This window comes from Thrips palmi, unplaced genomic scaffold, assembly GCF_012932325.1.
Source record: "Thrips palmi isolate BJ-2018 unplaced genomic scaffold, TpBJ-2018v1 HiC_scaffold_15, whole genome shotgun sequence".
Classification (NCBI taxonomy): Eukaryota; Metazoa; Arthropoda; class Insecta; order Thysanoptera; family Thripidae; genus Thrips; species Thrips palmi.
In genome coordinates, this window is record NW_023144624.1 from 557,852 (window position 1) to 579,247 (window position 21,396).

Below are 21,396 nucleotides of genomic sequence, written 5' to 3' on the forward strand. Positions count from 1 at the left end.
TCGCCGCGCCGCCATGACGCGCCGCTAGACCGCCGAGGAGGATCCAGCGGCCGGCGAACGGCCACCGCGACCGCGGACCGGGGATCCGGGATGAGGAAGCCGAGCACGGCGAGCACGGCGAGCACGGCGAGCATGGCCGGTGGCGGTAGTCCGAGTAGACGCGGGTGCGGATGACCCCAATGGCGACCCGGTGAGAATGGCTCGTCAGGACGGTCGTAAAATCGATGTCGCGGTCTGGCGTCGATTTGGCGTCCGTTTTGGCTTGGCGTCGTCTTGACCGCTCGCCGCGGCGCGCGGTGAGGCGTCGGTTCGATTTCCGATTCGCAGACAGGGTCTGGGCTGGGCGAGATGGAGGTACCGGGAACCAACGCGTCACTGGACGACCACTGGTGCCGCAGGTGTCTCCGAGCGCTATGCCTTCTCGCCGTCATCGCCCGGGCCGCCGCCGTGCCCACCACCGTGCCCGCTACCGTGCCCGCCCTCAACATGACGAGCACCACGACCACCACGACCACCACGACGGCGGCGACTAGGGCTCCGACGGTGTCTGTGACGGCGGCCAGGGACGCCATGAGCCTGCCGCCGTCCGCCGGGGCGGTCAACTGGATGCTTGTCGCGCCGTCGGCGAGCTACAAGTGCATCGACTTGTACGACGAGGTGGTCTACGCAGCGGGTACGCGCCGCCGGCGACATGGCTCGGTGGTGCAGGTGGTGGCGTGTCCGGCCTCAGACGAGTCACACCCTCACCTCCGTCCCGTGCTTTCCAGGCGAGGGGCACCTGGAGATGTGCGTGGAGCGCAACGAGTGCGTCAACGTGATGGTGCACTGGCAGGGGAACGTGCGCTCCGTCAACACGCACGGCAGGTCCTTCCTCGTCTGGGAGCACCAGACCTGCAAGGGGGAGTCCTACCTCTACTCCAAGTACGGCGAGAGACGGAGTGATGTTTCGGGTAGGCGGTAGGCACTGACGGCCAAACGGGTCCTGTCCCGCCCTGTCCGCAGGTCTGGCCGGATGAGAATCAGCAACGGCGGGCCCATGACCTGGGCCAACGGCATCGCCTCCATCAGCTACGTGTACGACGAGATGGACCGGCACCCACTCGGCCAGCGCGGCACCAGCATCCACCTCTTCTCCAACAACAATAACAACAACAATAACAATAATAACAACAACAACGGCGGCGGCAATGTGTCCAACAACAACAATAACAACAATAACAATAATAACAACAACAACAGCGACGGAGGCTCCCGTCCTGGGCCCACCGTCTCACCGCCGCGGCCACCCCCTGGCCCTCCCCCCGTTCCACCCCCGGCTCCTCCCCCTGTGCCTCCCCCGATGCCCCCCGCCCCCACCGCGCCTCCCCCGGCTCCTCCTCCAGTTCCGCCTCCCGACCCCGCTCCGCCTCCAGAGCCCATGCCCCAGCCCGTGCCCTTCCCCGCGCCGCCGCCGCCCCCAGAGGACCCGACGCCGCCCCCGGACGGCGGAGGCGAGGGCGGCGAGTCGACCCCCGACGACGAGGAGTGGCCGCGCGGCCGGCCGGGCCAGCCGGGGCAGCCGGGCCATGGGGACCGGTCCGCGGAGGAGCGACGCGGCAGCGCCGACGGCCGCGGCTTCCACTGCCTGGAGCTGCAGCAGCAGGACCGCAGCCAGCGCATGGTGGTGTGCGGCGAGCTGGAGGAGTGCGTCAACGTGATGGCGCACTGGGTGGGCCGCGTGCAGGACGCCTTGCCCACCGAGATGGGCGGCGCCTTCGTGCTGTGGGAGCGCCAGGGCTGCAAGGGCGAGTCCGTCATGATCACGGCACCGAGGGCCGCGGCCAAGGGCCCCCAGCCCCAGGGCCTCGGCCGCCACCGCGAGGCCTGGGGCTCGGGCAGGATCAAATCCTTCATGCTGGTCAGGGCCTGATTGCGTGATTGACGCCTTGTTGACAAATATAGAGAGCTTAGCTTTGTATCGCCTTGTCATCTTCAGTAAACCTGTGAGTAGAACCAGCGGTGACGACAGTTCCGATAGCGCACTGTCCACCTGGACCCCATTACGGCAGTCGCAGATCCTGGCTTTGGAGGAGGGCGTTCGCCGCGTTCGCCGTCGGCGGCCCCCTCTCAAGACCGCGGCGCGTGCCGGCTAGAGAGCCGGCGGTCCGGCTTCGATGTAAAGAGACCGGGCCTGCGGCTTGCGGCTTGCGCGGCGCCCGGTGGCGATACGCCGCCACGCCACGTGCGGACGTGCGGGGCGTCTCGCGTTCCGCACTGTCATTCCCTTTCCGATACTATCAACACTGGAAGCCGCCATGATATCCGACATGAGATTTCCACGAAGCGTGGCTCCTTTGATGCGCGATGATGTGCGCTGTTTCATCGGGTGGGTTTGGCCGTTTGGCCGCTGCCGTCTCCTGAAGCGCCTGTGAGGTAGGCCACCCGCCCCTCTCGCAGCACCCTGCTGTAAAAAAGGTGGCCTGCCTTGCCCCTGTGAAGACGACAGGAGCAAGGTAGGCCGCCATCTCAACGTCGGTGTGCTGCGGGACGGGGGCTATTGCTATTCGCCCCGCAAAGCAACCGAGAGATGGCACCACAGTCGCGGCTGTGAGACGGGTTTTTCGACAAACCCGGGTGGTAGGGGGACAAGCCGTGGTGGTGGGGGCGATGAGCCGTGGTGGTGGAGGCCGTGAGGTAGCCCAGGTAGCGGCACAGACACGTGCCTGGCCCGTGACGTCATTGTCCAGAAAACCCGGCCCAGGGAGCTGGCGACGTAGTTCCGACGGTCGCCGCCAGAGCTGCCACTTTTGCTTTGCGGGGCGAATTAGCGACTCGACCACAATTGATCGTCTGCCTTTCGGGCCCGACTCATTCATTAGCACGCGACGGGTCGTCCGTACTTAGAGGAGTGGCTTATCTCGGTAGATCGGGTTCATACATCCACAGGATGTGCTATACCTTCACGGCGAAGCCGACGTTTTTGGCTGATTTGGCGGACGCCCATCCTTGAACCTTGAACACTTCTCCTCCCGAACCGTCGGGACGATAAAGATTGGTGTGTGTCTATGTCAAAAGTGGCAGCCCCTTGACGGAGCAGATCCCCATGCGGTGCAGGACAATGACAGATAAACAATGACATGTTCGTAACACGCTGGCACTTTTTATTGCAGGTGGAATATGGATTTCATTGTTATAAACAAAGTGAGCCTTCAATAATCAGTACTTTAAAATTTGGACGCCTTATCTTACGTTGAAGTTCATTGCAAAAGTCATTGTGATTAACAACAAATCATTGTTTACAAAGCAGTATTAATCACAATATACATAATTATATACAGAGCACAGCTCACAAGTCTATTGAATCATGTCAAGAAATTTACCAGGAGAGAGAAAAAAAGAAATCACATAGAATTATACGTACTATCCATTCCCAGCCAGAATAATGATGTCAAAATGGGTTTTCATTTACAAATCAAAATCAACTTTCACATCCAAATTCTGGTTGGGATAGAGGTTGAATGAGACAATTTGCTTTCTAAGTGCTAGGAAAATCTTGACAAACATTCATCAAGCGCACAACACTATTCACAGATATACAAATTAAAATAAAATCATAAATACATTCTGTACACAAGAGGGCAGGAGTAGCTGTCTATAACTACAATACAACACTTCTACAAGTAATTCACTTCTCCTCAAAAGTTTGTTAAAGGTCAAATACATTCAAGCAAAATTGCAATGAGATTCATTTACATTACATAGTCAAAGGAGAAATTATACTTAACAATATAACACAAAACCCCACAAAAGGGTAAACAAGTAAGTTCATGACACATTTAATGAGCAAACACAACAGGTTGTTGTGAATGAAAAACTTAACTTAGGTAGATTTACACAGGCCACTCACAGCATGCCATGTATGAATGGTAGGAAAAGTATGATACCATTTTAAAGTTCAGTCTAATTTTAAAATGTGTAACTAAGAACACCTCTAGTTCACAGCATATGCATCCTATCACTCCTAATATAGGAGAAATTTTTAAATGTTAAATAGAACATTGAACAGTTGCAAATATCCAATAAAAATAGAGCAAGTGTGAAGTAACAGAACAGTGTAATACTTCTTGTCTTCAAAAATATTACAGTATATCCAGTCAAATCTATAGAAATTCAAAATTGATAAAGCTCTATGGACGGAATAGATAATACTAACATGGAAGACATTGAGAAGAATGATCTGAAATTTCACATGTATATCAAATTAATAATAGCAGAGCCTCATTATAATTGTACCAGCTCTATGCATCAACTAAAACCAGTCAAAATGGACTCAATGTGATGCTCTGCTGACAATCTCAAAACATTTGAAGACAACTCACAAACATAATTGAATACTAAATAGAACCCTTTGGTACAAACATGAAATCAAATTTTCATGATAGGTAAATGTAACAAACTCAAATCACACAAAATAGAACAGCAAAAGGGGGGAGGGCTAAAGTAGTAGAAACATAATCTACCACCCTGGGACTCAACCCCTTTAACTGCTCATGATGTGGCCCTCTACTCACAGAGTAATCAGCCGTCATACAAGTAATAATACTAAATGTGATAAAAGCATAATTCACACAAGTTGAAAAATATGAATTCTATGTCAGCTATTTCATTATTATTTTTTGGTCATAATTTTGAAACCAGTAATATGTGATACATTTTAAGCACTATGGCTTTGTAGCATCACACAGTTCTTTAATGTAACACAGACATGTTAATAAAATTGAAAGAAAAAAAAAATGGAAAACAAAAAAAAAGATGATAAAAATCTCATTCTTAGACAGGTACTGAAAAATTATCACATAGTCATTCCTTTTTAAGAAATCCTCCCTGAAAGTGAGACGCAAACAAGTCCACTAATTGTGAACTTAAATTAACCGTTCCTCAGGGGGTGGTTTCATAACATTGTCCATCTCCACTCTGGGGTTGCAATACTCTTGTTGACTTGGACTGTATGTACCACGAGTGGCTCTCTTCTTTCTGGCCATCATGATGAACACTATAAGGCCTCCTGCTGAGAGGAGTAGCACTGCACCAATGATGGGAGCCACAATTATGGCTATGTCAAATGGATTGCTTGCAGCATATACCGGTGACTGAAACACAAATTGAGAATTAAGAATTAATGATTCAAAAAAGGTTGTGATCATTTAATTGAAATGGAGTCAACTGCAATGGTTACCTCGGTGCAGTTCTTGCCGGTGTGACCCTCAACACATTCACAACGGTAGTCAGGTTCAGAGTGACATTCTTCAACACATTTACCATCATACTGACATGGATTTTCTCCAATCAAGCATGGGTCCTGTAATCCACAACTATTTCCACAAAAACCAGGACTACATTCACATTTGTAAGTGCCTCTCAAATTTACACAAGAACCAGAACCACAAAGCTGACGGTTGAGAGCGCATTCATCTATGTCTATGTCGCACTTTGGTCCCGTAAAGCCTGGCATAAACAATACAATCAAAGCATGAAAAATCAAAGCATCTAATAATCTGCTGTGCAGTGGTGTATTTGCTTACCTGTCCCTGAACAGTCACAATTAAATGTGTTGATACCATCATGGCACAATCCTCGGTTTAAGCAAGGAGACATCTTTTTTGGTCCCACCTGGCACTCATTTATATCCTCTTCACAAAATTGTCCAGTAAAACCCGGAGAGCAATTACAGAACGGTACCTGTGTCAAGTAAATCATGTGGTTAAGTGCACTTGTTGTTCTACTGTATTAAATTGAATTTAAATTGGCACTTGGCACAAACCTGCTGTGATGTATCACAAAAACCTTGTTGACACTGTTGAACACTGCAGAAGGGTTGATCACAATATGTCCCAACAAAGCCTTCTGCACAAGTGCACGTAAAGTTATCGACTGTAAGTGGATCTAGATATGTAAATAAAATAAAAAACAATTTAAGTATAACCAACTTTGTATTACCATTCTTATAAAAAATTATGGAACAACGTAAAAGTCTGAAACCATACTTACTTTTCACATCTTTGCAAGAGGAGCCATTTTTGCAGGGACCACTATCACAATTAACCATTTTGAAATACTGACATTGAGGACCTTCAAACTCATTTGTGCACAAACATTCAAAGCGTCCAAGCAAATTTTGACATGAACCATTGTTAAGACAAGGATTTGAGTCACATTCATTAATATCCGTATCACACCTGAAAATAAAAAGCCCATCATTATAAGATGATAAAAAAATTATCCTCAACAACATTTGAATATTTTATTAAAATGGCACAACTTACAGCCAACCCTCCCACCCAGATTGACAGGAACATGTGTAATTGGCAATAGAATCCACACATGTAGCATTATTTTGGCAGTTGTTGTCAATACATTCATCAGTATTTACAGAGCAGTCATCCTGCTCAAAGCCAACAGGGCAAGTGCAAGTATAAGATTCTCTTGCATTTAAACACCTGATAAACAAGAAAAGTGTTTTAATTTTTTTTTTGTTTCTAAGAGCACAATTTTATATTTGTTTCAAGCAGTTCTTTAAAATAGTATGTATCACTCACCATCCCCCATTTTGGCACTCTTGTTCAAAGCACAATATGCAGCCTAAATCTGTGATTACACTGGTCTCATTTGCTGGTTTCAATAAATAAAAGAACTCTGTAGCTGTCATATTTTCCATATTCAGTTGGTCTTGAGTAAAGAAAGGCAATAGTAGACCACCAATACGAACTTCTCCCAAACAGCCCTGAAGAAACAGATGACAACACATTATTAACAACACTGAAACAAGCCCAGAGAAAAAAGTGGAAACAGATTCAAAGATATTTCATTACCTTGAAGTATCCTCCGTTTGTTGCAGGCTCCCCTTGAGATTTGCCTATTGCAGGGAAGTCAACCGCATTATCATCAAGAGAGCTGGCTGCTGTTGGAGCGTCAGGAGAATCATGATCATAGACTACATAAGAGTGTCTAGTTGAAGCAGGAGCACCATCTGCAGCCCCTGAAAGTTAGAAAACAGCACATTATAAATAACTTCAAAATGCCTTTGAAAAAATGCAAACTACATTGTCTCAATTAATAATAACATACTTATGGAACTGGCCGAAGCAATAGATATAGGGGGTCCAGCACCCAATATCACCCTTCCGCCTGTTACTAGCTGATACCAAGCGTCAATCGGGAAATCGGCTTCTGTAAACTGGTGGGTATTTTGCGCTAGGGCTTCTTCACTCCATTCGTCCTGAATAAAATGAGCTTCAAGAGAGCCATCCTTGATTTGAAGTTTCAGTGATGTCCAATCCCCGTCAGCATGTTCCTTGCGCAAGCGCCGTGCTCTACCATGTCCTGATCCCAGCATCCATGCAACTGTTACGTTCCCTTTGAAAGCAGCAATAGAAAAGAAATCTTCTCCATCAATTGAAGCAATGTGCATGAGAGTTCCACCTAAATGAGTCCTAAAAACAATCAAAATAAAAAATGGATTACAAGTCTGGGGTTCTGGGGTAAAATCCCAAAATCAAAGTTCTTACTGAAATGGTAGGACCATATTAATATAAAAACTTACCTGTACATTATTTCAATGGAGTTATATGCAGTAGAAATAGGAGATTCTGAGCTTGATGATTCTATCGAGCCAAGGCTGAAGCTCATGGAAGAATTAACTCCATTGAACGTTGCATTAGCAATGCATTCGTATCCATCATTTAAATTTCGACAAGTGCTTCCCATGGGGCAATCCTGGAGCTGGCAAAACTCCATCTCCTGGCATGTTTTGCCCTTGTACCCACGAACACATTCACAGCTGCAACAGGGATTATTAATTGCAGTAAGTAAAAGAATGAAAATCAATCAATCAAAGGAAACTTTTAAGCTCACCTAAAATCATTCCAAGTTATTTTGCAAGTCCCATTATGTTGACATGGGTTGGACGAACATGTGTCATCAGAAATAACACCCTCTAGGACAGTGTCATTAGCAAACATCACAGTACCAAAAGATGTCGGGACAGCTAAATCATCAACTTTAAGCGGGAAGAATTCTGTCACCATGGTGCGTGAACCATTGCTTATCTACAAAAACAATAAAAAAAATTAAGATATGTTTAAAATGTACTTTACTCTAGACAATCTCAGCTCACATTTGCACTTCCATTACCTGAACATCTTGGATTATTCCCTTGAAATTACTGTGGTCAGGTGTTCCGCCAGGGCGGAAATTTACTCTTGCATTTGGTGGCACTCCACCTAAATACAGAACCTGGACGTCCAACTGGCCTGATGCGGATATTGTTTTACGGAAATACTCTGACCCATTTATTTTAACTTGGACTAAAGTCACATTGCGCACCACCTGTTGATCGCAAGCATTGTTGAAATTATACTGTTGGGAAGCTGGCTTCCTGACGGCCCCCGGCACCCTCCCCCGACGAGCCGAGCCGAGCACCCAAGCAACCGAGCCCGGCCGAGGCCGGCCATTGTCGGAAAACCGATAAATTGTGACACCCCGGCGCCCCGGGCCGAGAGCACGGCCAGCCGCGCCACGAGTAGCACCCGCACGCGTTTGACCAACCTGACCAATAAAACCCATCAGTTCCAGTTGCCTTTCCCTCGATCCCTGACTCGCCCCCTCTAACCCTCACCCACCACCCAGAGACACAACACTGGTGGCAGCGGTGGGATTGAGGGAGGACGGGCCGAGCTCACGGTGAGAGGTTAGGCCCAGCCAGCAGCACAGCGGAGCGACAGCAACCGAACGGCCTACGGGGTCACGTCCCCCCTGGGTCCTTCGCGAGCCTAGCCCACTGCACCGAGTCGCCCGGCGTAGCGTCAGGAAGTTCACGGCACGGTTCGCCCCTGTCCTGTTCTCCTTGCCGTTGCCCGACGCGAACGAAGCCTCCCCGTTGCTGACCCGGCGTGGTTCCGGGCGGTTTCACGGCGACTCCTGCCCTGAGCCCCCCGTCGCCACCCCGGCCAGGCTAACGCCAGCCATGCCGTCGCACCGACGCGCCCGGCGGTCACCGGCACGCACACCAGCTCGCCGTGCCGTTCGACACCCGGCCCCTCGCGCTCCCGTACGACGCACTGCTGCGACCCGCTCGCGCCCGACGACCGAGGCCCTCACTGAAGTGCTGCACCGGGAGGGCTCCCGCGGGCAGCCCCGGACGACAACGGGCCGATTCACCCGGACATCGCATTCCCCGGTCCGCTTCCCCGAGGACACGGCGGCGTCCTCCTCGCGCCCAGCGGTGAGCGTGGCGGCCGTTGTGCCCCCGCCCTTGCCCCTGGCCGCGTCCGAGGCCCCCGTGTTCGTGCAGTCCACGGGCAGCCAGACAGACGTCGCTGCCGTCGCGGCTCTCCCGTACCACCAGCCGGCGGCGCCGGCTTCGAACCTGCCCACGATGCGCCAAGCCACCTTTCCAACCTACGACGGCAAGTCGGACTACTCCTTCTACCGGGCGCAGTTCGTGGCCCTGGCCTCCGGCCGCCCCATGTCCGAGTGGGCCGAGGCCCTGGTGGTGGCACTCCGCGAGCCGGCAAGCCACGTGCTGAGCACGCTGACGGCGACCCAGTTGACCAACTTCGCCGAGCTGGACAGCGCGCTGCAGACGAGGTTCGGCAGACCGCGGCCGCGAAACATCGCCGTCCAGAGCCTGAAGGCGGCCCGCCAGCAGCCGGAACAGAGCCTTCGAGAGTTCGGCGTCCACGTCGACCTGCTGTGCCGAGACGCGTACCGGGATGACCCCGTTGTCGGCCGCAACCCGAGTGTGATGGACAAGCTCGTCCTGGACAACTTCCTGGCTGGAGTTGCCGATGTTGCCACCCGACGACTCCTCCTGATGGCGCGCCCCACGGACTTGGCGTCAGCCCTGACCATCGCCAGCGAGCTGGAGGACGCCCCGCAATGCCAGCGCGTGCGTCAGGTAGCGGCCATTGCTGGACCAACCCCTGGCAACACTGCTGGTGCCACCGTTCCGGACCTCGTCGCTGTCCTCACCGAGCTGACTGCCGCCATCCGGACTTGCTGGAGATGTCAGTCCGACGATCACACGGAACGAGGCTGCGACCGGCAAGGACATGATCGAGGCCAAGGAGAGGTGTGTCCTCGAGGCAGCGCCGAACAGCCCCCGGTGCGTGTCGAGCTGCGGGTCCCTCCCAGTGGCGGGTGCGTCGCGCACTCTCTACTCGGAGCGGCATCCACCAGCTCGCCGCCACCCGCGTCCGCCCCTGGATGAGGATGGGCTGCTAGGAAAGCAGGTCCTCAGGGTTCGCAAGCTCTGACCGCGGGGTCCCCCCAAGAGCCGTGGGCGGCGTGGTAGCACTGACGAGTGCTCCGCCGGCGGAGGGCGTGGGGGCACAGTGCTGTACCAGGCACGGAGGAGCAGAGCGCTCTGCCTACGGAAGAGGGTACGGGAGCACACGGAAATGTGCCACGCCCGGTGACCTCGCCGTCGAGCCTGCAGGACGGGCACCAACTCGCAGCCGATGACACGTTTTGACCGAATGAGGTGATCGCCCTGAGAGACCTCGTCTCGACGGACACGCAGTGACGGGCGCAGGGCCCGCGCCTCGTCACTGTGGCCTCCGGCCGCTCCCCTGCCGCTTGCAGTGCGAGGGAGTAGTCGATGGCAGTGCGAAACGATCCTCTGAGGTTGAAATTTGTCTCGGCGACGACGCGAGTTCCTTGCGGACGGCCTGGCGGCTGAGAACGAGCCGAAGCAGATCAGAGCCCTGGACGGGGCCGCCGACGCAGACCCGGACCACCCGGACGCCGCGCCGCACATCGAGGGCCTGCCCTTGCAGAGGCAGCCGCGGACTTCTTCGCAACAGAGGGGGAAGTGTTGGGAAGCTGGCTTCCTGACGGCCCCCGGCACCCTCCCCCGACGAGCCGAGCCGAGCACCCAAGCAACCGAGCCCGGCCGAGGCCGGCCATTGTCGGAAAACCGATAAATTGTGACACCCCGGCGCCCCGGGCCGAGAGCACGGCCAGCCGCGCCACGAGTAGCACCCGCACGCGTTTGACCAACCTGACCAATAAAACCCATCAGTTCCAGTTGCCTTTCCCTCGATCCCTGACTCGCCCCCTCTAACCCTCACCCACCACCCAGAGACACAACAATACGTAAAACTAAGCTGACTGCCTGGAAAATTTCATCATTTGTTCTTACCTGAATAAGATGGTTACTGCCATCATCAAGTCTGACTCCTCCTACTGTGTAGCCCTCAGGAGTGCCGTTGAACTGAATGCCTACAAACAGCTCTCCTCCATCAAGATGAGCAGCAATTTGAGTTTGATCTTGATGCTCGACAGTGGGAGCTGACCCAAGCTGAAAAATGACTCCCCTACTCTGGCGAGTTCGAATGAACATAGATATGTCTACAATAGATCTAACAGCACGTCGGGCTTGATCATGGACATTCACAGTAACCAATCCATTTGTGATGTTCTCATAGCCAAAAGTAGCAGCAGTAAAGTCTAAACAGGGAAAAAATAGAGAAGAATAGTATAACTAAGTGAAATGCAGTGAACAAAACATGGAGTAAAATCAACAGGGCACTTACTGTATTGACATGTGTGGCCTAAGTAAGGGCGTTCACAAGCACAGCTAAAGTCACTCCATAAATCAGTGCAATGGCCTCCATTATGACATGGGTTGGGAGAACATTGAGGCTCACGTGGGCAACCCATCGCAATGTTTTCAAGTACAACAGGCTGGCTGGGGTTTTCTGGCAGAACCTGCCACATATTGAACAAGAAAGTAGTATAGCACAGAATGGACAAAGATCATCACTAACACAAGCAAAACCAACTTACCCAATTGCCATTGATGACCACATCTTCAACACAGCCAATGAAAGACGGGGGTCCATGTGTCAACCTACGAAGAGAAGAAATCGTGCCACCTAAATATGTTGTTGGAAAGCTTGTGTGTGAAGCACCAGAACCTTCATTCAGGTTGATCGGGTAAATTGTTTGTTCTTCATTGGCGGCCAGAACTAGATGAGATGAGTTGATTGCCACAAATACCTTGGTAACAGAAATAAAACCAGAACATAAATATCATAAATTTAATAAGAAAAAGCAGACATTGTTTGTTTTATTTAAAGGTTGAATATTTACTTTCTGCCAAGTGCTGTCATTTAATCCTGAACCAATAAAGACACCTTCCCATTTGTTCAGAAGACTGGAATGAAGGTTGAGTCTACCATGGACTAGTTCCAAAATATAGAAAGTAGATCCTTTTCCTATGGCTAACAAACCATCAGGTAATGTTGTCTTAAATCGAAATTGAATGTCGTAACCTTCATCCCTGGTAGTATTTACAAGTGCATATGATTTTCCACTTAAAGACATGGTTGTAACCTGGTGAGAAGAGTTATACATTAATTTTCATTCTTATTTAAAAATCAATATGACAGGTATAGTCCCAGGTTACCTTTTCGCACAAGTCACCATGGAAACCATTAGTGCAGGAGCAATTAAATTTATGTTGTGTTTCATTCTCCAAGTACGGTCTGCAAGTCCCGCTGTTTTGACAGCGGTTTTCATCACACCCATGGAGTTCAACAGAACAGTTCTTTCCACCATACTTGGGAGTGCATTCACAGAAGTAGTTGGCACGTCTGTCAATACAGGTTCCATTCACACACGGTCTGAGGTGCAAAAGAAACATTATGTAAATTCCACCATACACACAATAACCACTATGAAAAAGGACAACTTTGGCACTTACTTATACAGGTCACATTCATCAATGTCAATTTCACAATGGGCCCCCATGAATCCCTCTTCACATTCACAGTCGTAATGTCCAATCTTGTCTACACAGTTGCCCCAACGACAGGGGTTACTCTCACATTCGTTTATGTTCACTTCACAGTTTGAACCCGTTATGCCAGGAACACATACACACACATACCTAAGAAACAATTCAAGATAGCATGAGTAAAGTTTACCCCATGTATTTCCAAACAGATATGTATAGGTCACATACCCGCTTGCATTCTCATAGCTGAATCTTTCAGAAAATATTGCAGGTAATGATGGATCATCACTTTGGTAAAGAGAGCTGTTGGAACGTTGTAGGCATGTTCCACCATATTGGCATGGAGAGCTTTCACACTCATTAATGTCAACGTCACAGTTCTTGCCTGCAAATAAATTTACATATGAAAATAATGATTTAGATTAACACTTACAGTACAGCAGGAAGTTCTTTTAGGACTGAGAAGCGCTGGGAAGTCATTTATGAATGCTAATGTATACCAACCAGTATATCCAGCAAAACACTCGCAAGTGTAGTCCTTGATGCCATCTACACACTGAGCACCATTTGTGCAAGGGTTGCTCAAGCAGTCATCGATGTTGTTTTCACATCGTAGTCCACTGAATCCAGTGTCAGAGCAATCACAAGAATAGCTGTTGATACCGTCAATGCAGAGTCCGTTGTTCCAGCAAGGCGAGGACTGAAATGCAGAAAGAAAAACATGCACAATTGATAGAAAATAGTTCACTGTATCATCGCATCCATATTGATTTTTAAGAGAAATACCTCGCAATCGTCAATATTAGTCTCGCACAAGAGACCCGTTAATCCAGGTGGACAAATGCATGAGAAAGCAGCAATGCCATCAATACAGGTTGAATTATTTTGACATGGATTGGAGTCACACTCATTGATGTCAATGTTGCACTCTCTTCCAGTATACCCTGGGGTGCACACACAGTTGAAGCTGTTGATGAGGTTCTCACAAGTGGCATTATTTTGGCAAGGTCGAGAAAGACATTCATCAAAGTCCAGATTACAGTGAGTTCCAGTAAAACCAGGGCGGCAGAAACACTGATAACCACCTGTAAAAGCATTGGCCAAGATTAGGTTTAATCATAGAATTCATCCTGCAATAATAAAGGAAGTTCCACAAGAGTAAAAACAGATATCCTTCTGTTTCTTTCTTACCAGGGGTATTAACACATATTCCATTATTGCAAAGATTATCAGTCAATTTGCACTCATCAACATCTTGTTCACATCGGCGACCTACATTAAGTCAAACATAGAACAAAAGTGTTAATTCTTAGTGCTTGAATTGGCATTAAGAAAATAGAAAGTTTTGAAGCACCAACCTTGATAACCAGAGGGGCATTCACAGACAAAGCTACCTCCAGAATTGACACAAGTGCCATTATTTTTGCATGGGCTTGGGGCACAGTGATCGTCATCTAGTGTGCAGTTTTCACCAGAGTAGCCAGTAGGGCATCGGCATTCATAGTCATTGACAAGATCAACACATTGCCGCCCAAGAGGACAGGTCACATTTGCACAGTCATCAATATCGGTTTTGCATTCTAACCCAGTAAAACCTGCAAAAAGCAGTTTGTGATGAACCAGCCATTTAAAAGGAATAAAAAGCAAATCAGCCATTTTGTTAGAGAGTACTCATTACCTGCGGCACATTCACAATAAAATTCTCTCCTCTTTGGCATTGTCACACATTCTCCTCCGTTCTTGCAAGGTTTGAAAGCACATGCATCGAATTCCATTTCACAGTGAACTCCCATGTATTCATCAGAGCAGTTACATATGTAGCCTCCGACCTGGTCAAGGCATGTGCCTCCATTTAAGCAAGGGTTTGAAGCACATTCATCAATGTTCACTTGGCACATTTTTCCTGAAAATAACATATATTTTTTATTAAGCAGAGATTAACAAAAATCTTAAATTGACAGCTTATTTTTAAAAATAAATCACCTGTGAAGCCCACTGGACAGGAGCAATTAAAATGATCACCAACCACAACACATGTGCCGCCATTTACGCATGGACTACTGGTGCAGACATTAACTTCAGAGCAGTTTGGAGGTTTCCCTAGAAGATTCATACATTAATTAAGTGAGGAATATGGATCATCACATACAATTAAAAAAATAAATTTCAATAACATAACAAACAGTTGACAATGAATTGAAACATTTGGTTATCAAAACAATAACAAGAAACTGAAAAATTGGCAGATAATTACCAGTAAGGCCATCTTTGCAAACACAATGATAATTGCCAATGTCATCAACACAATCCGAATTAGGAGGGCACACTGCAGATTCACATTCATTTATATCGGTTTCACAGTTACGTCCAGTAAAGCCATGCTGACAATGGCACTCATAGGAGCCAACTACATCAATACAGCGGGCATTGTTCAAGCAAGGGTTTGAGCTGCACTCGTTGAGATTCTAAAAGAGCAGACACCAAATAATAAAAACAAAGCAAGGCTACAAATAATTAAGATTGAAAGCAAACATAAAAAAAATAGCAGAAGATTCTTACTTGTTCACAGTTCTGACCCGCAAAACCTGGCATACATTGGCAGGTGTAACTGCCATAGTTATCAAAACACAGTCCCTGATTCAAGCAAGGGTTGAGATCACATTCGTTAATATTTATATCACAGTTTTGTCCCAGGTATCTAAATACAAAACAAAAGGACACTTTTATTTTAAAGAGATTGACTTTGAGAATCTTACACATGTGTGCATCAAGCTTATCAAGCTATCTTACCCAGTTCTGGTACAGATGCATGTGTAGTTGTTAACGCCATCAATACATGAACCCCCATGCTGACAAGGGTTTGATTGACACTCATTTATGTTTATCTCACAATTAACACCAGTGAAGCCAGGAACACATGTACATTCATACCGGTTTCCTGCTGACACCCTACAGGACCCATCATTCTGACAAGGATTGTTCTCACATATGTGAGATGTTATTTCTGTTTCACAGTGTTGGCCTGCAACAAATAAATGAAACTTAAGGAAAACTGACTTTTACATAAATTACCAGAAAATTGAAGGATTATTTTAACTTTTTCAAAAGAAGAGAAATGGTTGGTAGATGATTACCTGTGTGACTTGGCCCACATTGACATTTGTAATTGCCCATCTGGTCTTCCATACATTGACCATTATTTTGACATGGGTTAATCCCATTACGGATGCACGGAGAACCTGTAAGATTATTACAGATCTGTCAAAGTGCTCTTTTGTGATGATGTATTTATGATCATAAAAAATGATTAAAACACAAGGTTAAACAAGGGGGCATACAAAATTTGAAGAAAACTAGAATATGGTCAACTAAAATCTACTTAAAGAAAAGATATCAAAACAATGTATATGTGAATGGCTAAAAGAAGTTAATAAAAACCACTACTCAAACAACTAAGTGCACAAAACAAAACACATCAGAAAAACCATGAATGCAAAAATAGAGAGACCTAAACTCTTTTCAAATTGAATTATAAAAGTCTTTACACACTCCTTAGAAAAAATGAAAATTAATTTATGGGGTAATGAACACAAGATGATATGATTGTGTGTAAATCCTGTTTGTCGTTGTCAATTCATGTGTCTCAGCATTGCATTTGCAAGTGCGTATGAAATAGGACACCACAGAAAAATGACACACGACACTCATCACAGTGACAATGGAATTTGTTAAAGTGCTTTCCGCTCACCATTGTCAACTTCGCAGTTCTTTCCTGAATAGCGTGCTGAGCAGCGGCAGTCGTATCGATCGGGCAGTGAGAAGCAAACACCCTGCCGCAAGCACGGTTCGTTTTTGCAGTGGTCAACCTTTGAGCCTGCCAAACACCAGCCAAACCAAATGCTACAGGTACACATCCACTCATACGCTAAGTTGACTTGTCATCATATTGGCAACTTGCGTATTTGAGCAAGTACCACACAAAAGAACAAGTAAAGTCAGTGGAGACAAAGGACTGCCGAAAAGTGATCAGATTACAATTTGAGATCACCGTTTTCCAATGGGATAGGTTTAAAATGGATAACAGAAAAATAAAGGTCTCTGTTTGCATTCAGTTATGATAGTCAACTAATAAACAATTCCAATAAACCCAGGCAAGAAACATAAGATGTCAAAGAGAACTATCAAGAGTCTTTCCTCCTGAATGCTGATTTGCCCATGCTATGCCACAGCAGCTCTGCTCTGGCACAAATATTTGTCAGGCATCTCACTTACTTTTGGTCTGGGTCTATTGGAGTACTCAAAATAACAAAGGCAGTCCTTAAACTCTACATTTCAGACAAACATGCTGCATGCCTCAAAGGAGAAGAGTGCAAAATTAAAACAAACATGTCACAAAGTGCAAAATATAAAGATTTATTTTTATAAGGAGAGGGAAAGAGAGAGAGAGAGAGAGAGAGAGAGAGAGAGAGAGAGAGAGAGAGAGAGAGAGAGAGAGAGAGAGAGAGAGAGATGGAGGCAAATGAGGATGTAGAAAGAGCAAAGTGCTAGACTCTCTTGCTTCCTTAAATGATCACATGAAATGAACTAGATATCTTGACTTTGATCATGATAACAAAGCTGCACACAAAGCAACTTTGTGTTTCTCAGTTGCTTAAGAGGGTATCAATAGCAAAATTGGATAAGCAAAATCAGCAGGTATGCTGGAAAGTAAGCTTGAATGAGGGTAATGATCTGACAAAACTCATATGACAGTAAAGCATGATGAAGCAAAGGGTGTGGTCTATTTTCTTATTTGATGTGCAACAACGCACACCACAAAGCTTTTCTTGCAATGTGAGGCGTATGCAAATGGATGATCTTTTTAACAGATGATGTCACATATCAAAAAATAAATGTCAAGAATTTTTTTTTTTTTTTCGTAGACGTATGTTGGGAAGTTGAATTTCAAATGTGTCAGGCAAGAGGCCATTGTGTAAAAAATTCTACAAAATTAAGACAAGAATGGACCCAAAATGCTGGAAAAGAAATATAAAGAGCCAATTTTGAAATAACCAATGATAGTGAGAGCAAAATTTAATCAATCAATAACGAGAAAAAAATTTTCTGTGTGTACTTATGTGAGTGTGGTGTAACTTACAACTGATGTTATTTAGAGGGCAGTTCCCCCACTGGACTTTTTTAGCCACCATAGCAGACGTGTTGAACACAAGGCTTGGCCCTTGGAGAATGCATCCAATGAAGCCATCTCCAATGCGTAAAATGGCGTCACTGCCTGACAGGTCGGGATCAGAGAGGATCTCTGGATTGTATGTTGAATTGGCAACAATCTGAAAAATAAAAAGAACACACAGATCTCTTGATAAAATATCTTGGAACGAATGGACTTAAACAAGTCTCTATTCGGGATCAGCCAAACAACGCGGAGAACGATGGTCATTCCCCGAAACTCTCTGTTGGCTACGCGGGCTACGCCACAGTCCAGCGTCTCTGCAAAGACACAAAAGCACCACGGCCGTTACCTGCGAGTGCCCCGCCACGGCGAGGGTGAGGTTGCCCAGGCGGTACACGAGGTTCACGTTGTGCCAGGTGTTGTCCAGGAGGTGGGCGGCGACGCGCGACTCGTACACCTTGCCGCTCTTGGCCACGCCGATGCGCAGCAGCAGGCCGTCCTCGTGGACGTCGAGGCTGACGGAGGACGAGGACGGCGTCGACTGCGAGAACAGCTGGCCGCCCTCGCAGGTGCGGAAGCTGAGTCCCACGTGGCCGCGCAGCGACACTGGCGCCTGGAGCGTCACGTGCGCCGCGCCGTCGAAGTAGCCCTCCTGCTGCGCCGCGTGCTGCGCGAGGTGCTGCGCGCGCGGACCCGCGGCGCCGTGGCCAGCGGCCAGCGCCAGCGTCAACCCGCACAGCGCCAGCAGCACCAGCAGCCACACTGCAAGGCAACGCACAGCCGGTTAGACACGACACTTGAACGTTCCAGTTTTCAAATGGACCCCTCATAAGGCCCAGTCGGGCGAAAATTAATTCAAGCTTAGGTCCCCCTTCTAAACGCGCGTCGAAATAGAAAGGCACCCCGCCGCGCCGCGCCCCGCCGCGCCACGCCGCCAGCCTCGTGCGTTCCTTCCTGGACCATCGAGGAAGGCTCGACCTGAATCGCGAGTCCTCCCGCGCCATCGTTACCGCGTCTGCAGACTCATTTCGAGAGCCCTGCTCTGTCTCTCTCGCACCTGTACGGGACGTGGAGACGCCACGCGAGTGCGAGAGAGACAGAGCGGCGAAACGACTGTCCGTGCTCCGTACACGTGCATCCAGTGCATCGCCGCCGCGCCGCCGCGCCGCAGCCTCTGCCGCGTTAGTAGAGCGGAAAAGGCGAGACGGCCTGGCGGGCCGGTGGCCGCGCCGGCCGCCCTGCACTGCAACAGGTGGGCGGCGTTGGCGGCTCCCCCGGCACCGCCGGCACCGCCACTGGAATTGCCACTCGCGGGTACGGCATGCGTCGTGCGTGACATAACGCACACTCGTGTGAATATGCCGACGGGGACTTCCCCCGCCCCGCCTGGGCCGTCCCACGGGCACGCGAGTTCGCACACGCGTGCCTTGGCGGTGTTGGTCCACTTCACTGTTTGGCGCCCGGCAGCGCCCGTCTGGATCGCAGGCACGCGGCAGTGGGGTCTCTGGCCGCATTCCGTATCCCGGAGGGAGGATTTTCGTCACCTTCACTCATCAATCTTAAGGTGCGACCAAAACAAGACTTTTGGCGTGGCCGTGTCTGGGCGCACAGTCTTTCCCCGTCATTTCCAGAGGCATGGGGTGGGATGGGCCGCCTCGCCGTTCGGCTTCCCTTTCACTCTCTTTCATTCTCATTAGCGCGGCGCAGGCGGGCGCAGGCCGCGTCACGACACGACGCCGCCAAACCAGTGTGCCGACACGCCGCGCCGGGCCGGCGCGCATCCGCGGTAAAGAAAAACTCAAATCGCAATCTGCTTATAAGCAGGAAGCGGCTGGAGGTAACAGGGCGAGGGGGTAGCGGGGAGATGCGAGAGGTAACAAAAGAGTCAACGTGTTAGTGGTGCTCTTTAGGCCCGACTCTTTTATATCACGCCTCAGGAACGACTGAACCACACCTAGTTTGGGAGCAGCGGCCTCGCAAAGATGGTCAAAATGTCGAAAAATCTGCGAAAGTCGCAAATTTGTCGCGCCTACGTACTTTGTGTGGCAACACTGATGTTCACAGACGTCGGGGGTTTTTCGTGCGCCGTCGCGTCGCTTCGGCACGGTGGCAAGTACGAGTCTCCGTCGGTCGCCGTCCCCGTAGACGGATTCCGAGAGTCGTTTCCGTCCGTCGCTCTGTCCCTCTCGCGCCTATAGGGGACGCCCCATGAGTGCGAGAGAGACAGAGCGACGAAAACGACTCTCGGAATGTGTGTGCTGGGAGGCCGCGCGCTGCATGACGCGTTCTTCACTTTTCCCCGGCGTGGCGCGGCGCGGCGCGAGGCGTGTTCTCCACGCGGTCCTCGCGAGATAAGCCGCGCAACCAGACCTACACCGACCTAGAGCCGCCAAGCCAAGGACGGGTGGAGCGGCAGCGGCGCCCACTTTTGACAACAGCCAGCGCGCTTGCGTGTCGCGCGCGCTTCCCGCCCCGCCTCCCCAGGGAAGTCCACCCACACCCACAAACTTGGCGCACATCGCGGACTCTCTCTGGAATGGGCCTTACCATCGGACTGCCGACTGCGTCTGGCCCCCGTCGTCCTCGTTCTGCCTCCACCGGCCGATCGAACCACCCCAACTCCTGCAACAGACAAGAAAATGCAAGCACGTGAAAACTAGTCCGCTCGTTGGGGATATCAACAGGCACCCTCCCCCGGGGTTGGAGCGCGCGCCAGCCACAACTCCTGGCGCCGTCTCTCTCGCACCCGCACGAGACGTCTCACGAGTGCGAGAGAGACAGAGCGACTGCTTCCGCCGCTCGGAGGCCTTCCCTTTGGCAGTGCAGTTGCAGGCGGCGTGACCTTTCCCTTATAAGACGCTAAGGCTCGCGGCGGCGGGGACGCCGCGGACGACGCGACACGTTGCATAAGTCCGATATCTGCAGTGCAGGCACCGAGCTGCAGGCACTGCAGGCTCGCGTCCAGCTTGCGTCACAGAGCCTAGCCTATAGGCAGCCTATGGGCAGAGCGCCTCACATTGTTCGACGAGGAAGAGGGCACACCGCCGAGCCGATGGCGATCAGGCCTGGAAGGAAAGATGACGACAGCGCGCTGCCGTGTGCTCCGCGGCAAGCGCCAACCGAATAAGTTTATTACAGTGTGCACGTCGAAGATGGGCTCATTTGCTATTTCTACACGGCACACTGCATGACTCAGGCGGAAGCGCCGGCTATCTCGCACCATTTATCATTTTGTTTGGCAGTCGCCTTTGGCTGCCTTTGCTTTAGCGCCGAAGAGACTCGTGGTGCTGACACCGCACCAGGTAACTGTGACACTGTCATTTCAGTTGCAATACTCAGTTTCATCGTAAAAATTTGTACTAAAAGATTTTGCAACCTGTATCACAGTGGAAATGGCAGAGACAGAGGGTCGGCCAAGGTCGCGTCGCTGTGTACTTCTCTGTCGCTT

General features: G+C 49.6%; 2 protein-coding genes across 2 annotated transcripts; one reads left to right on the plus strand and one right to left on the minus strand.

Annotated features, from left to right (window-relative positions):
* The first annotated feature begins 1 nt into the window (after position 1).
* On the plus strand, positions 2 to 3,233 carry LOC117641024 (putative uncharacterized protein DDB_G0292292). The gene is made up of 5 exons (XM_034378116.1): positions 2 to 190; positions 399 to 673; positions 768 to 921; positions 1,003 to 1,381; positions 3,150 to 3,233. Exons 1-5 carry the CDS (start codon positions 171 to 173, stop codon positions 3,231 to 3,233), a joined length of 912 nt encoding a protein of 303 aa, XP_034234007.1. The 5' UTR covers positions 2 to 170.
* LOC117641025 (protein crumbs) lies at positions 3,115 to 21,171 on the minus strand. Its single transcript, XM_034378117.1, has 33 exons — positions 21,085 to 21,171; positions 18,298 to 18,615; positions 17,916 to 18,105; positions 16,527 to 16,652; positions 15,913 to 16,017; positions 15,569 to 15,800; positions 15,338 to 15,476; positions 15,033 to 15,243; positions 14,762 to 14,878; positions 14,457 to 14,681; positions 14,137 to 14,373; positions 13,970 to 14,050; positions 13,565 to 13,863; positions 13,283 to 13,478; positions 13,007 to 13,163; positions 12,746 to 12,931; positions 12,449 to 12,665; positions 12,133 to 12,375; positions 11,827 to 12,039; positions 11,574 to 11,748; positions 11,180 to 11,487; positions 8,170 to 8,364; positions 7,891 to 8,084; positions 7,580 to 7,816; positions 7,105 to 7,469; positions 6,849 to 7,015; positions 6,576 to 6,760; positions 6,303 to 6,476; positions 6,028 to 6,215; positions 5,801 to 5,922; positions 5,562 to 5,718; positions 5,216 to 5,484; positions 3,115 to 5,129 (listed from the first exon to the last, which is right to left on the minus strand). The coding sequence occupies exons 1-33, from the start codon at positions 21,169 to 21,171 to the stop codon at positions 4,902 to 4,904; spliced, it is 6,543 nt and encodes a 2,180-aa protein (XP_034234008.1). The 3' UTR covers positions 3,115 to 4,901.
* Positions 21,172 to 21,396: the final 225 nt, after the last annotated feature.

What these genes read in the sequence shown, in the direction of transcription:
- LOC117641025 (XM_034378117.1), bottom strand. Translation starts at nt 21,171, where the DNA reads ATGGTGCGAGATAGCCGGCGCTTCCGCCTGAGTCATGCAGTGTGCCGT. An exon ending in GAACTGCGAAGTTGACAATG is followed by an intron (nt 16,018 to 16,526) that starts GTGAGCGGAAAG and finishes ATAATCTTACAG; the next exon opens with GTTCTCCGTGCATCCGTAAT. An exon ending in GAGTGCCAAAATGGGGGATG is followed by an intron (nt 6,477 to 6,575) that starts GTGAGTGATACA and finishes CTTGTTTATCAG; the next exon opens with GTGTTTAAATGCAAGAGAAT.
- LOC117641024 (XM_034378116.1), top strand. Translation starts at nt 171, where the DNA reads ATGACCCCAATGGCGACCCG. An exon ending in ATGACCCCAATGGCGACCCG is followed by an intron (nt 191 to 398) that starts GTGAGAATGGCT and finishes CTGGTGCCGCAG; the next exon opens with GTGTCTCCGAGCGCTATGCC. An exon ending in CTCCCCCGGCTCCTCCTCCA is followed by an intron (nt 1,382 to 3,149) that starts GTTCCGCCTCCC and finishes TTTTTATTGCAG; the next exon opens with GTGGAATATGGATTTCATTG.